The following is a 13132-nucleotide window of genomic DNA, read 5'->3' on the forward strand; positions in this document are numbered from 1 at the left end:
GAATTTTTCAATTTATCAAGAAGACCATTTCTGTATCTGTAGTGCATGTGAAAACTCCTGTCTGAATGTAACCTCTTACTCTAGATGCAGGAGGGGTGTTTTTTTAGGAATATCAGGTGCATATGTGAATTATGCACTGTGCTGTGATTTTCTTTTCTTTTTCTTTTTTGGTCTGTTCTCTCAACCAGCCTCGAAATCTACTCTGTTGCATGCAGTTCCATATTTTAATGTGTACAGTGTTTCAGACCATTAACATATTGAGTGAGCTCATGTTTTCAAATGTTATAATGCATGATGGCAATTAATTACATTCTATTTATATTATTTTTACTGTCAGTAAAATATATCAGCATATTAAGGGCTTTGAGTGCACTGGTGCCTTTACAATTTTTTTAAAAAATGTTTGGCTTAGAAAGAAAAAGCAGCTACCTACTAACAACCTTCTAAAATACCTAAATGAGCTTACTAATATGCTGCAGTGCTAAACCCCTCTGAAGTCTTCCTAATTTACATGTTTCCAAAGTTAAAACCTGTCCTTTAATCCATAAACTGAAAGGTACCTCAACGAGTGCAACCAACTAAAATTTCTGGATAGTTAAATTATTCCACTAACAGGGCATATAGTTTTTTTAATAATAATATTCTTTCTCTGCTCTTTTTATGGCTAGCCAGTTCTAGGTTTATACTTGTTAAGATGTCAGTGTTGCTTTTTGCTTCACGGATTCTATTCTAGAGGAGGGAAATAGCTCAGTTGCATTATAATGAATTGCACAACCATATCCCTGAGTCCTGAGTATATGCTCTTGAAACTGTAGGAGTGATGAAATGGTGCATTGGTTTTGGATCAGGGAGAGTAATGTTCAAATCCTTTCTGTGCCATGAAGCTCACTGAGTGGCCTTGGACAAGCTACAGTCTTAGCATCAGCCGTGGAGGGAGCCAAGAAGCAGCTTGCATGCTGCCGCCACTTCACTCCGCCCCCAGGCCAGCCCCCTGCATATGACATCAGATGCAGGGAGTGTTTAGCCACGCCTCCCACATCGGACATCAGATGTGGGTGTGTGATTTTGCTCCCAAACGGGGCCGCACTTTTAAAGTCAGGGAGAGCCTCTCCGGCCATGCTGCGAACGCAGTGCTGGGCGACTTCGCTCCCAAACGGGGCCGCGTGGCCCCGTTTGGGAGTGAAATCACACACACCCACATCTGATATCAGACACAGGGGGCATGTCTGGGGTGCAAGGCACGGCGCATGATTGATGGCAGCCTGAGTGCTTTGAACCTATCCGCCCAATGGTGGCTCCGCCTCTGCTTAACATGACCTGCCACACACTTAGTAGAGTTGCAATGAAGACCTTGAAAAGGATATTTAGAATCTGTGACATGTCTATACCTACAAAGATTAGAATTGTTTGGACAATGGTTTTCCCCATTACACTCTTTGGATGTGAAAGCTGGACTCTGAAGAAGCAAGATAGAAAAAGTATTGACGCTTCTTAACTTTGGTGCTGGAGAAGTCTTTTGAGGATACCATGGACAGCCAAGAAAACAAACAAATGGATCACAGAACAAATCAATCCAGAATTTTTACTCAAAGCACAAATGTCCAAGCTCTAACTATCATACTTCGGACACATTATGCAAAGACCCATCTCCATTTGATAAGTCCATAATGCTGGGGAAAGTTGAAGGGAAGGGAAGAAGAGGACAACCAGCAGCAAACTGAACAGATTCAATTATGACAGCAGTAAATGCACCACTGAGATACCTTAAAAGCCAAATGAGAAGACAAATCATCCTGGAGAGAATCTATCTATGCGGTCACTAATAGTCAACACCGACTTGATGGCACTTAATCACTTAGTCAGCATCATACTATAAAGTATTATGCACTCTGTTGGAGCACATGTAGAGTGGCCATTCAGATGAATAGCACCCCCATGCCATAAAGGGACATGGCTGGCCTGACGTCAGAAAATGTCCTGCTGGGTGCATCCCCATTCTAATTGCATCGCCCAGTAGGGTATAATCTGAACTGGCCAATGTCTGGTGATAATCAGTGTCTTAAATCTCTGTTCTTATTCTTTAACAGCAATCAACCATTAAAGAAAAATCCTGCAGTTGTGGATCTCTCAGGTTGTCCAATGGGAATAATGCATTAAGTATAAAGAAATGGTTAGCACAGGGCAAGAATTTCAAAAAAATGTTGGCATAGGCATAGCTGTGGAGACAAATCAGGGGCATGTACAGTCACTTCAGTGGCCAATGGATTATATAAAGTTGAGGGGAAATAGCAGATGAGAACACCTAGGATGATCCTGGGTGGGGATCATCAGAGCTGAATCCTTGGCACCTTCATTTACAGGATCTAAAATAACAGGGCTGGGAAAGATCTCTGCTGAGACCCTGGAGGACTCCTGTCAGTCAAAGTAGATGATGTCTAAATCAGTGTTTCTCAACCACCGGTCCATGGACCGGTGCTGATCCACAAGACATTGGGTACTGGTCTGTGAGGCATCACTAATAAAAATCACCCCCCCAAAAAAAACACCCAATTTTGGGCCGGCAGGGGCCACTGGGAGCTCTCTGGAGCTCATTTCCAGGCAGCCCTCATGGCTGGATAACATTCATTTTGCTTCTTCGAAATGAATATTATCCAGCAGCAAGGGCTGCCTGGAAATGAGCTCCAGATAGCTGCCTGGAATGGGTTTTTTTGGGGGTGGGGTGCCTGGGGGTGGGGTGGGGCAAGTGGAGCGACCCCCTTACTAATGGCTGGTCCAGGAAACTGCGCACGAATAAAGTGCTGGTCCATGACTCCAAAAATGTTGAGAAACATTGGTCTAGTTGAACCATTCAAAACAAAACAAAACAGAATAGTGCCTTTTTAAAATCATAGTCATGAGCTCTGGGGAAAACAGACTATTTCAGAGCCACTTTCTGTATCTGTCAGTGTAACATGCTTAAATTCCACCTACACTAAGATGTCATTCAAAGTTATCTAAGTAAACAAACCAAATTCCTAAGATTAGCCAAGGTAAAGAAAATAACCTTTCAAATTTAAACTGAAACCAATTGAACTGAAATAATGCATAAATTGAATTAAAATGCATGTATATTTGAAACTATAATTGAACATTACAATTGTTCTTGTAATTATTTAAATTATGTTGTTTTATTGTTTTGCAGCAGATATAATCATTGTGTGCTTTTAAAAATATAGTGTGCTATTATGTAAAGCACAATAATATTGCTATGCAAATCTGCCTGGAAAGGAGATCTAAATTACATTAAATGCTTCTAAACAAAAAAAAAAAGAAATGCTTAAGAAAAAGTAAACACAGACTTTTTGAGGTCCTTTTCAGTGTCCTTACCCAAACACTTTAATTTTTAAAAAACCACACACTAAATGTTCTGTTTTCTTCCTATTTTGTTGGATGAACAAACAGAGGTAGATGGTCCCCCTCAGTAGATAGACGATCCACTAGTCCCCGGATTCATATCCAACATGCATCTCCAGAGGATGACAGGTACTAGTCAGTTCCTCCTAACAGAAAAGTGACTTGATGGATCTTGCAGAGAATTTCTCAAGGCATGTATTAAAAAAATTAATTTCTAGGAATCTAGATTGGTCAGTACATCAAATGTCATTCCTGAATTTCATTCAGTTATTATAAAGCACCTCGGATGTCCTTGCAATCAAATGCTAGAAAAGTGCTTCCTATTTTATTAATAGCCCAATCCACCATAGTGTTGTGCTCTGAAAAGTCAAAGAGGGGATTTGTGATTTATACAGGGATGCCCTTTTGCATACATCCTAAACAGTATAATCTTGTTTTTGTGGCATGCCAAGTGGTCTTTGTTCCCCTCGGTTAGTGTTTAGTTCCATAATCATTCTTGATTGCAATGAATATACAGCACTATAACTCTTTGCCAACAAAGAAGATCATATTTATGATTTGACATTGATGTGTTTTAAGTTGGTGCTTTATAATATACTTATACTTGGAATTCAGGCTGTTTCTTTTCAGGGTACCTATAGGCCACAGTCCTGCAGAGCTAGGCAGTTAAATCAATGGGCTTAAGCTTTCCTGAACAGGACTATGGCCTAAGGCTTAGTCCCTCAAGGACAGCTTTGCAAAGGATATAGAATTCAGTGCATGCTAATATGGCATGTTTTGTGTAATAGGCACATTTAATTTTTACCTAAATAAAAATATTAAGTGCATTTCCCCCCAGCAAGTTAGGGCTTGCTAAATAATGCCAGTGCTTTGGATTTCTCTTTATATGCTGATTGGCCAAATATGATACATGCAAACATTTTTCATTGGCTTTTTTGTTATTGTTGTAATACAGTTTTCTGATTTGAATCTCAGTTCCATATTATTCTTGGAGTATGAACATTTTCTTTTATGTTGTTGGGTGTTGCATTATATCTGGTTTTTTAAAATCCAAGAACACTTAATTGAGGATTGAAACATCTACGTCTGAGTCTCTCTCCCTGCTTAGTCTGCACAACCTGGACAGGGTTACCACTCAAAGGCTGAGGCAGCTTCTTGATTGATTGATTGATTGATTGATTGATTGATTGGAGAAAGATGACAACCAACAACTTAATTTATTTGAAATGACCTTATTAAAAGTTTACACAGATTAACTGAAGTAATACTGCAAAAGTTGATTTGGAACATCATAGATGAATTGAAGTTCCTTTTCGATCATATTTACTTGTTAGTAATCTGACCAAGTCTTTAGATCTTTAGATCCACTCAGTGTGATGACAGTTTGTGCTCTTTCTCTCTTGTGTAACAAATTTTGGGGATTGTACTCTAAAATATTGGGGCCAAGTATGTCAATCAGCATCATCTGGGGGAACAGGATGAATTTAGTAATTCATAGCATTAGACATGCCAAGACTTCACCAGCATAAGGCTAGCTGAATCCTTGCAGGGAATAGAAATAAGAAAGATGTGACAACACACTGAGGCTGATCTCGCATCTAGCCTAGCCCAGGCTTGGGATGCCCAGCCTGGGTTAGGCTGTGTGTGAGAACCGCTGGGACCTGGCCAGATCCCGGCAGCCCAGCACTGCCTAGCCTGGCTTTTTAGTCTGGCTGCTAGCCAAGGTTAAGGAAGAAAGTGCTCCCTTAACCTGGGCTGCTTGCACAGAGACGGAGGCCTAGAGCTCCTGTCTCTTGGGGGAATCCCCCAATGCATTGTGCAGGTCACATGGTGCATTGTGGGATCTCCAGAGGCCGAGATGAGTCCTGGCCTCTGTTTACCCCTGCCCACGGGAGCAGTGCAGAGATTCATCCACGCTGCTCCCATGGGCATGTGCTTACGTGCCTTGAGGGCTGCAAGTGGTCATCTGGGAGAAAATAGGTTGAAACCCTGCGTCTCTCCCGCCCACCCCGACTGCACTTGTGTGCGCGGCTGTGTGAACAGTCTGAATATGTGATGTCTTCTGTTCTAATGAGATATTGGAAGAAGCAGACATCATCTTTTGCTGGACCCATTTTAGCTTTTTCAGCATTTTTAAAATGATATATTCTATTGAATTGAAGACTATCTATCTATCTATCTCATTCTATTAGATCAAGGTGGCACACAGCACCATGCTCTAGTTTGAACATTCAAGGCGAAGGCATATATGAATTTATCATATATTAGCACGAAACATTTATTACAAACACTACTCTGGTAGTTGACCAGATTATATCTCTCAGGTAGAAAGCAGGAAGTGGAGGCTACATTCAGGGAGAGAGACTCATTTGTCCTTTGAGTTGTAAGTCAGGGTGACTTCACATGTCACAGCAGAAGATAAATTCTCCATTCTACTACTGGTCAATCAACCACTCATCTTTCTATAATATGAAGAGCATTTTGAATTCTGAAAAATTGGCAGCACCAAGTTGTGAGGAGCTCTGGTGCATAACTCTGCACTGGGCCCCCTGATTCCGCTCCATTGCCCTCAGTAATAACTTTCTTCCCAGAGGCCTCTGCATCATTACAAGGTGCTCTGGGAAGAAGTTCCTTCCATGAGGTAGAGGGAGATATCAGTGCCGCAAGCCTTCATGCCACAACTGCCTAGTTCTGTGCCTTCCCTTCTACAAATGGGAACATTCTAAGGGCCTCAGGGTTTGGCCTTGAGCCCTTGACCAGGGCATGACTTGGCCAACTCATGGCACTGACCCTGCTTAAAACTCAAAACACCACATCAAGGACTATTGACAGTCACAGCTGCAAGGGATGTGTTTTCAGACATGGTGTTGACCAATGGTAGAAACATGGAGACCCATTTTTGCTGCAATGTGTGAAGTGGTGCTGAGCCGAGGAGTTTTTCCCACAGGGCTTTTAGCTCGCATCTCCTCCAGAATGGAGGGTGTGCGTTCATGTATCGGCCAGATTTACCCCCAAAGTCCCTGCGAGCTATCAGTTTGCACTTCACACATGATTTGGGTTTTTTCATTGCACATTAGAGTGTAGCCTGATTTATATCCAGGGTAAAAAAAATCCACTTCAAATTTGCAGTAAAGCCTGCTGTGTGAAAAAATCCAGGTGGTAAAAACAATTGGCCAGGTATTGTTTATGGTCCATTTAGGAATTCATCCGAGAAAGTACTGGTAAGATAACACACCCTAAAGTGATTCTGACAAAATGAACCTAGATCCAACACTACTCTTTAAATTCCGCATTAATTTCAAAGAAAAACCTACATTATGTTATAATCAGGAGAAAACAGAAATAGTAAAGCTAATGTTTCATTAGTCACTGCAAATGAAATATTATTCACTATTTCTGTTGTTAGCCTTTATGAATGTTTTCTGTTCTGATTATGTCATGGATTTTTTTTTAACTCCTCTTTCTGAAACATTGAAAAGGAATTATCGGAAATGTTGCTTGGATAGTCTTGAATACTGGAATGTTCTTGGTTCATATAAGTATCTTGACTGCATGTCTCCATCTTCACTGCATGTGACCATCTCTCTGTTTCTGTCTGTTTCTGCCCATTCTGTCCAACTTCCATGTTTCCAAAACTTGTGAAGAACAACTACGCTGGAGTCTTGCATTCCAAAACAAGGCACTTTAAACCATCTAAGTGCTAATCCAGAAGAAACGCAGAGGTATCCTTCTTAAGTTCTCAAAGAACCCTGTACATAAAAGATCAAGTTCTTTTTAGAAGCCATTATAGGTGTGACAGAGCAATCTTATCTTCCATTCCCCTTAAACAATGCTAAATGCATTTTAAATATGTATATTACTATATCTTAAATTGTCATTATATAATCTCAAAAGTTTCCTTTTTTACATGAAAATCGCTTCTAGACAGGGCTGTGGAACATTTGGGATATGGATATCTGTATAAAGCTATTATCTATGCTGGGCTGCTATGCCAGAACATTTATGTAGTACAAGAGGTCATGAAGCCGTTACCAAAGCAACTCTTTCTGATTTGTTGGCAAACATAGAGATATCTGTAAAGGGTAACATAACTACTGGGCATGCATTGTGCTCCTACATTTCCTAGGAAATGGAAGAAATGTTCATCAAAAAGATGATTCTCTACAGGGCTTAAGTACTAGAAGCTGATGCATGATATCTGATCCAGGCAGATCAGGAGCTTAAGAGTGACATGGTAAGCAGACTGCCTTTCAAAGTAGGCTTCATGAAAAAGTCTCCAGACAGAATGTCAGCAAACAAAAGAGGAAGCACCACACTGTTAAGGACAGAAGAAGGGACAGTGCGGAAGTAGTTTATTACTGAAAACAAGTTCCAATGTTTTTTGAGGATATGCCTTTTCCTCAGGGGGGAATATATATATATATCTTTCTCCAACAAATGAATCAGTTTCTTGTTCACAGCAATAAACTGCTTTTGCACCATCCCTTCTTTTGTCCTTCTGACCAGACAGGATGTGTAGCAAGACTTCACAAACAAACGTTTGAAGGATTATTTCATACTTAAAATGCAAGGAGGAGGAGAAGGTAAGGTAAAACAAAATGGACCTGAGATGGAAGACAAGACGACAGCACTAGCAAGGGTCAGCCTGTCAGGCAACGCCATGATCTGACAATCAAGAATGTAGGCACTCCAATAAGAAATTGGATCCCTGTAAACTTGTGGCACTAGCCTCAAGCAATGAAGACCTAGATGTGAAGATCTTGAAGTTCAGACACGATGGCTCAGTTCATACATAACACAAAACTGGAAGTCAGCAAACCCACGGTTTCAGTTTGGAATTGTAAATCACACTGCAAATGTTCATCAAACTGTGGCCCGCCAAACTCCAGTTCCAGGAGAAGGTAGGCCCTCCCTGCAGCTTGACTGCTGAGGCCAATCCCAGCAAGGTCCATGGCCAGACTGTGGGCAAAGCATCAACATATCAGTGGAGTGGAGCGCCCACAATTGGCCATGATCTGGAAGGGGGTGTGCCAAGTGCGATTGTGAATTTTTGGAGCACACCACCCACCCTCAGCAGGGAAAGTGCATTTAAATCCCTTTAAATGACATGCCATGCCATGCCATGCCATGCGAACACTAATACTGGCATGATGGCACCAGCAGCCCCCAAAGAGCCCTGTACCCTGATGTTCCCACACAAGTACGAATTGGGGGTAGGGGGGACAGGAATGGAACATTGAGACTTCCCAGAAGGGGACATGCAGATGAGTCAGGGCAAAGGGGGGGGTCTGTCCCACTATAACTTAGGATGATGTTGTAAGGGGTCACCCCACCAAAGCAGTCCATCCAGACCCAATGAACACCCTGCTCCACCAGCATCTTGCTGCTAGCAGGCTCACCCTAACCCACCCTCTGGCCAGTCTTCTGGGGAGACCAGTGTTGCTGTGAGGGGACTGGTCAATCCATGCACTGCAAGCTCACCCACACCAACCCACCCACACGGGGCCCCCACTTGTGTGGGCCCCTAACTCTCCATGGTAAAAGATTAACAGAATCTCTACAACCTCCTCCCCACCCCCACTCCGTACCCAAAGGAGATCTAGACACTCCATGTGCCATAGAGTGCCACATAGAATGGCCACATGTGCAGATGGGGGAGACACTGGGATGGACCCTTAAACCCTAATTGGCCTGGCACTCTCATGAGTGAGGGATGTATCCCCGGGTTGGATGAATCTGACTTCACATTAGTTGTGCACTCTTGTATGACTGGAGCACTACAGACCCTGGCAACCGGCCTTCCTCACGAGTAAGCCTAGCGACCGCACACCTCCAAAGAGGAAGGGGTTGCCCCCCTTCAAGGATTGCCCCCCAGTGACCGAGTAACAGCTTAACAAGCTGACAAGTACAAGATGGTGTGTGGTGGTCCTTGTGGTTGGACAATTCTATAGCTGCATAATTGACAGGAGGGGCAGGGGCTGGTTCTCTGAGAAGTGGCCAGTGAGAAGAGCTGCTGGCATAGAGCTGCCACATCCCTGGGCAGGTCTGCACCACTGCCTCTATGATTGTGGTCTGAAATTTGGTGTGACACTGTGATTATGGTAGCATCTGGAGTAGGACGTTGCTTCCACGGCCAAACCGAATGTCTCAGCGGCGAACCTTTGTACAAACCAAAGGCTTAATTTGGAATTTGGCAAGACAAATTGTTTTTGTCGTGGAACCATGGTTTCTCACCTTTGGATGTACTGGAATTCCAACTTCTGCCACTCTTAACTCCTGTTTGGCATTATGTGTGAACTGGGCCAATGGCTGCGGTCTGAATTAATGTCAGACTATGGTTTGGCACTACAGGAATTATCTCCAAGGTGTGTCAGTCTTTCACACTATCTTCTAATATGTGAGCCTCTCAGAGGTTGTTGCAAACTATGGTTTACTGCAAAGGTTGGATAGCAGAGAATCACTGCTGCAGAAGAAAAGCAGGAACTGTGCAGGCCCAAGGTTCCTTGAGGCTCAGGTGAACGAAGTGTGACATTCATAATGTCATTGACCCATGCATGTTTTTCTTTACTATACAGCATCTGTAGTGGAGCAATGAGGATCAGAACAGCAGCAAGCATAATTACCCTTATGATGCAGTCCTGACCAAAATGCTCTCCATGAGCATTACCTGCATGGTGAAGGAAGCTGTCATTAGCATTGGGATTGCAGCATGGAAGCAAATGGTTAAAAAGCCTTTCCTTTTCACCATGTTCCTGATTGCCGCCTCCCATGTAGCTGCTATTTAGCTTAGAATATGAATACACAAGAGCCAATGATGTGATTAACATCACATCTAGTTTGGCCATCCTTTGCATAGCAACATCTGAATGTATACTGCTTTTCAACAAAAATGTTATCAAAGTGGTTTACATTTTAAAAAAAGAATAAGATGCTTTGCTGTCCCAAAAGGACTCACAATCTGAAAAGAAAGGCAAGCTAGACACCAGCAACTGGAGAGTGTTGGATGGTGCTGGTGTTGGATACGGACTGTTGCTTTTCCCCTGCTAGAGCCACCACTTTAAAAGGCATATATGTTCTCAGTTAGCAGGGGCTATTCACAAGTGTTGCAAATATTCACACCATGCATATTCTTCTTCATGCCCATCCTGATAATTGGTTGCCGTCTGAGGCAACCTTATTATCCAGTTTGATAATAAGAAAGGTGAGATGAAGTCAGTGTGCTCCCTTCAGTTTGTTCTCAACATCAGAAAATCCAGGGAACCACCTGCCATTTGGGACCTGTGTCAAAATAATTGCAATGTTGTTCTGGATGCCAGCGCCTGTTGAAGAACCTCTGGCTCCTAAAATAACATAGCCACGAAACTAGTTAGTCCCACAAAAATACACTGCGATTATGTTGGCCAGTTTGGGTAGAAATAAACAGTTTCCATTAAATAACCAGTACAAATAACCAGTTTCCATTAAAACCAGTTATGAGTTACAGAGACATTTTGGCAGTGTACAGTCATCCGTCGCCAACTCTGAGGGTTCCATTTTCGGGAAACCTCGCAGTTGGTGAATTCACAGTAGATGAGCCATTGAAATCAATGGCAAACATGGTTAGGAACATTGCGGTTATGAAAGGACTTCAAAATACAGTAAAAATTAGCGGGGGAAATCCCCCCAAATCACCAGGAGTAAGTAAAGAGAAGTGAAGGGGACCCCCCAATGACCCCCTGACCCCTGAAAATGACCCCTGACCCCCAAATCACAAAAAACCCCAAAATTGGAAAAAATCTCATCAAATCATAGATACTCAGGTTTGAGTTTCACAATTTCCCAGTCGTGCGCGGATACTCAAATACACAACTGGGAAACCCACAGTTGGCAAGGGATGATTGTATACAGTAAAGTATACAATTTGTATATGATCTCAGACATATGAATTTTGCCATTCACCAATCATGCAAGTGCCCTTTTGTCATTTGAATACCAACAACACATTTGGTTTTTCGGAGTCCTGTATAGAGATCCAGAGTTTGTTCCTGCCACTCCTACGCCTCCACTGAGATATTGCCAAGGGGAGGGCACTTTGAGTAACTGTTCTAATTTCCTAAGCCATCAGGTGCTTTCAGACATCTTGACCTTATCTTGTGATGTCTATGGAAAATGTGCCATCATTTGTGGTCCATCATCTGAGAAACAAACACCAAGAAGTCTGTAAAGAGATAAAACATGGCTGTGATTATTAACCTGTGGGGCTAAAGCATAGCCGGTGCCAACTAGCTTCTTAGTTTATGAGGCGGATTTGACCATTTAAAAAAGCATAAAAGGCATCTCAGATAAGTTTCTCTCTGCTGCTTTTGTTGAGCTCCAGGGCTATACCAAAAATATAGGTCTGACAACTGCAGTTAGTTTGTATATATTCTGTTATATAATCTTCTGAATGTATCACTCTAGTACAGAGTAGTATTTTGAATTTAATTTGAAAAGTCCTGGTTCAACCCCTTAGAAGTCTAATTTTGATTTAATTTTTAAAAAATCTATAAAAATCCGATTGAGAAATTTATTGTCGCACAAATAATACTTGATTATTCAAAACAGTAGGAGACATTCAAAATTCTTAGCATTTCTTACATGCTGGTCAGTTTAAAAGTATGTTTATAATCATGCTTGTGTGAAATTGGTGGTGTTTGTCTTTTGTGATACTTGGATACAAACACAGCTCTTCTGATTTTAAGCTAGTAATATCTCACCAGACCTACTACCAGGCTTTATCTGTAATCATTTTCTGCTATGAATTAATCCTGTAATTTCTGTGATCATTAAATGACCATTAGTAAGGAGGGAGTCTGAATGCTTCAAATAGCCACATCTAAAGAGAGTCAGTTATCTTTTTGTCTCCTTCCTTAATGAAGCCTTCAGTGCCATGTATTTGTGGGGGGAAAGTTATTTTATTCAAAGCCCATACTCACTAGCCATTCATAAAATGCGTTTCCACATGCCCGTATGCCAGGCTAAGTTTATTTTATTTGTTTATTTATTATTTTTATTAAAACATTTTTATACCGCCCAAAACTTACGTCTCTCGGCGGTTTATCAGGCTGTCTGCTGTGTGCTAACTTTATATGTATGTGTGTATGTGTATGTGTGTGTGTGTGTGTGTGTGTGTATATATATATATATATATATATATATATATATATATCCTATTTTGCTTGCTTTCCTGCCTTTTTTCATTTTATGACATCTCATTTCACAGGCATCCCAGAAAGGTGGAAAGATATAGCAACCAAAAACAAGCTAGGAAAGGCCCTGGATCTGAATCCGAAAGGTAGGATTGATTCTATAATGTGCAATTGCTTTGTGCCTGAATCAGTTCAGCTGTTTTAAAGGAATTGTGCACTTCCCAACTTGGGAGGCTACCCATCTGAATGAAATCTTATGGTACAAATGAGTTGAAAACCTGTTACCGATATTGCCCTACTCTGTGGTCAGTCTGTGGTAAAGAGAGAAATCCTGGTGTATGAATGGCACAGGCTCTCCTCCATGACAGAACTGCATGGTGATGCCCAGCCAATGAAGCTTTGTACTCTTGGCCCTAAAACCTTTAGAGAACTGGCTGCACTTTGACCCAAAGGCTGGGAAGGGAGAGTTACTATATCCGAAATCAGAAAAAAGCCATCATTTCCTATTCTTCAGTTTTGCATCAGTAAACGTCCATATGCTACTTTTCTTGAGTAGCACCTTTTTAATATTG

At 41.8% G+C, this 13132-nt stretch overlaps 1 protein-coding gene across 50 annotated transcripts in view; it reads left to right on the plus strand.

The window, feature by feature from the left end:
• RIMS1 (regulating synaptic membrane exocytosis 1) overlaps positions 1-13132 on the plus strand; it is a 382988-nt gene that overhangs the window by 249851 nt on the left and 120005 nt on the right. For 45 of the 50 annotated variants that reach the window (XM_053286849.1, XM_053286844.1, XM_053286835.1 and 42 more), the window contains 3 exons: positions 3442-3522; positions 7038-7115; positions 12635-12706. In XM_053286849.1, the coding sequence (XP_053142824.1) occupies positions 3442-3522; positions 7038-7115; positions 12635-12706 (231 nt within the window). The remainder of the gene's footprint in view (positions 1-3441; positions 3523-7037; positions 7116-12634; positions 12707-13132) is intronic. The other 5 variants (XM_053286826.1, XM_053286842.1, XM_053286848.1 and 2 more) reach the window with 1 other exon arrangement.

Source organism: Hemicordylus capensis, chromosome 1 (assembly GCF_027244095.1).
Source record: "Hemicordylus capensis ecotype Gifberg chromosome 1, rHemCap1.1.pri, whole genome shotgun sequence".
NCBI lineage: Eukaryota > Metazoa > Chordata > Lepidosauria > Squamata > Cordylidae > Hemicordylus > Hemicordylus capensis.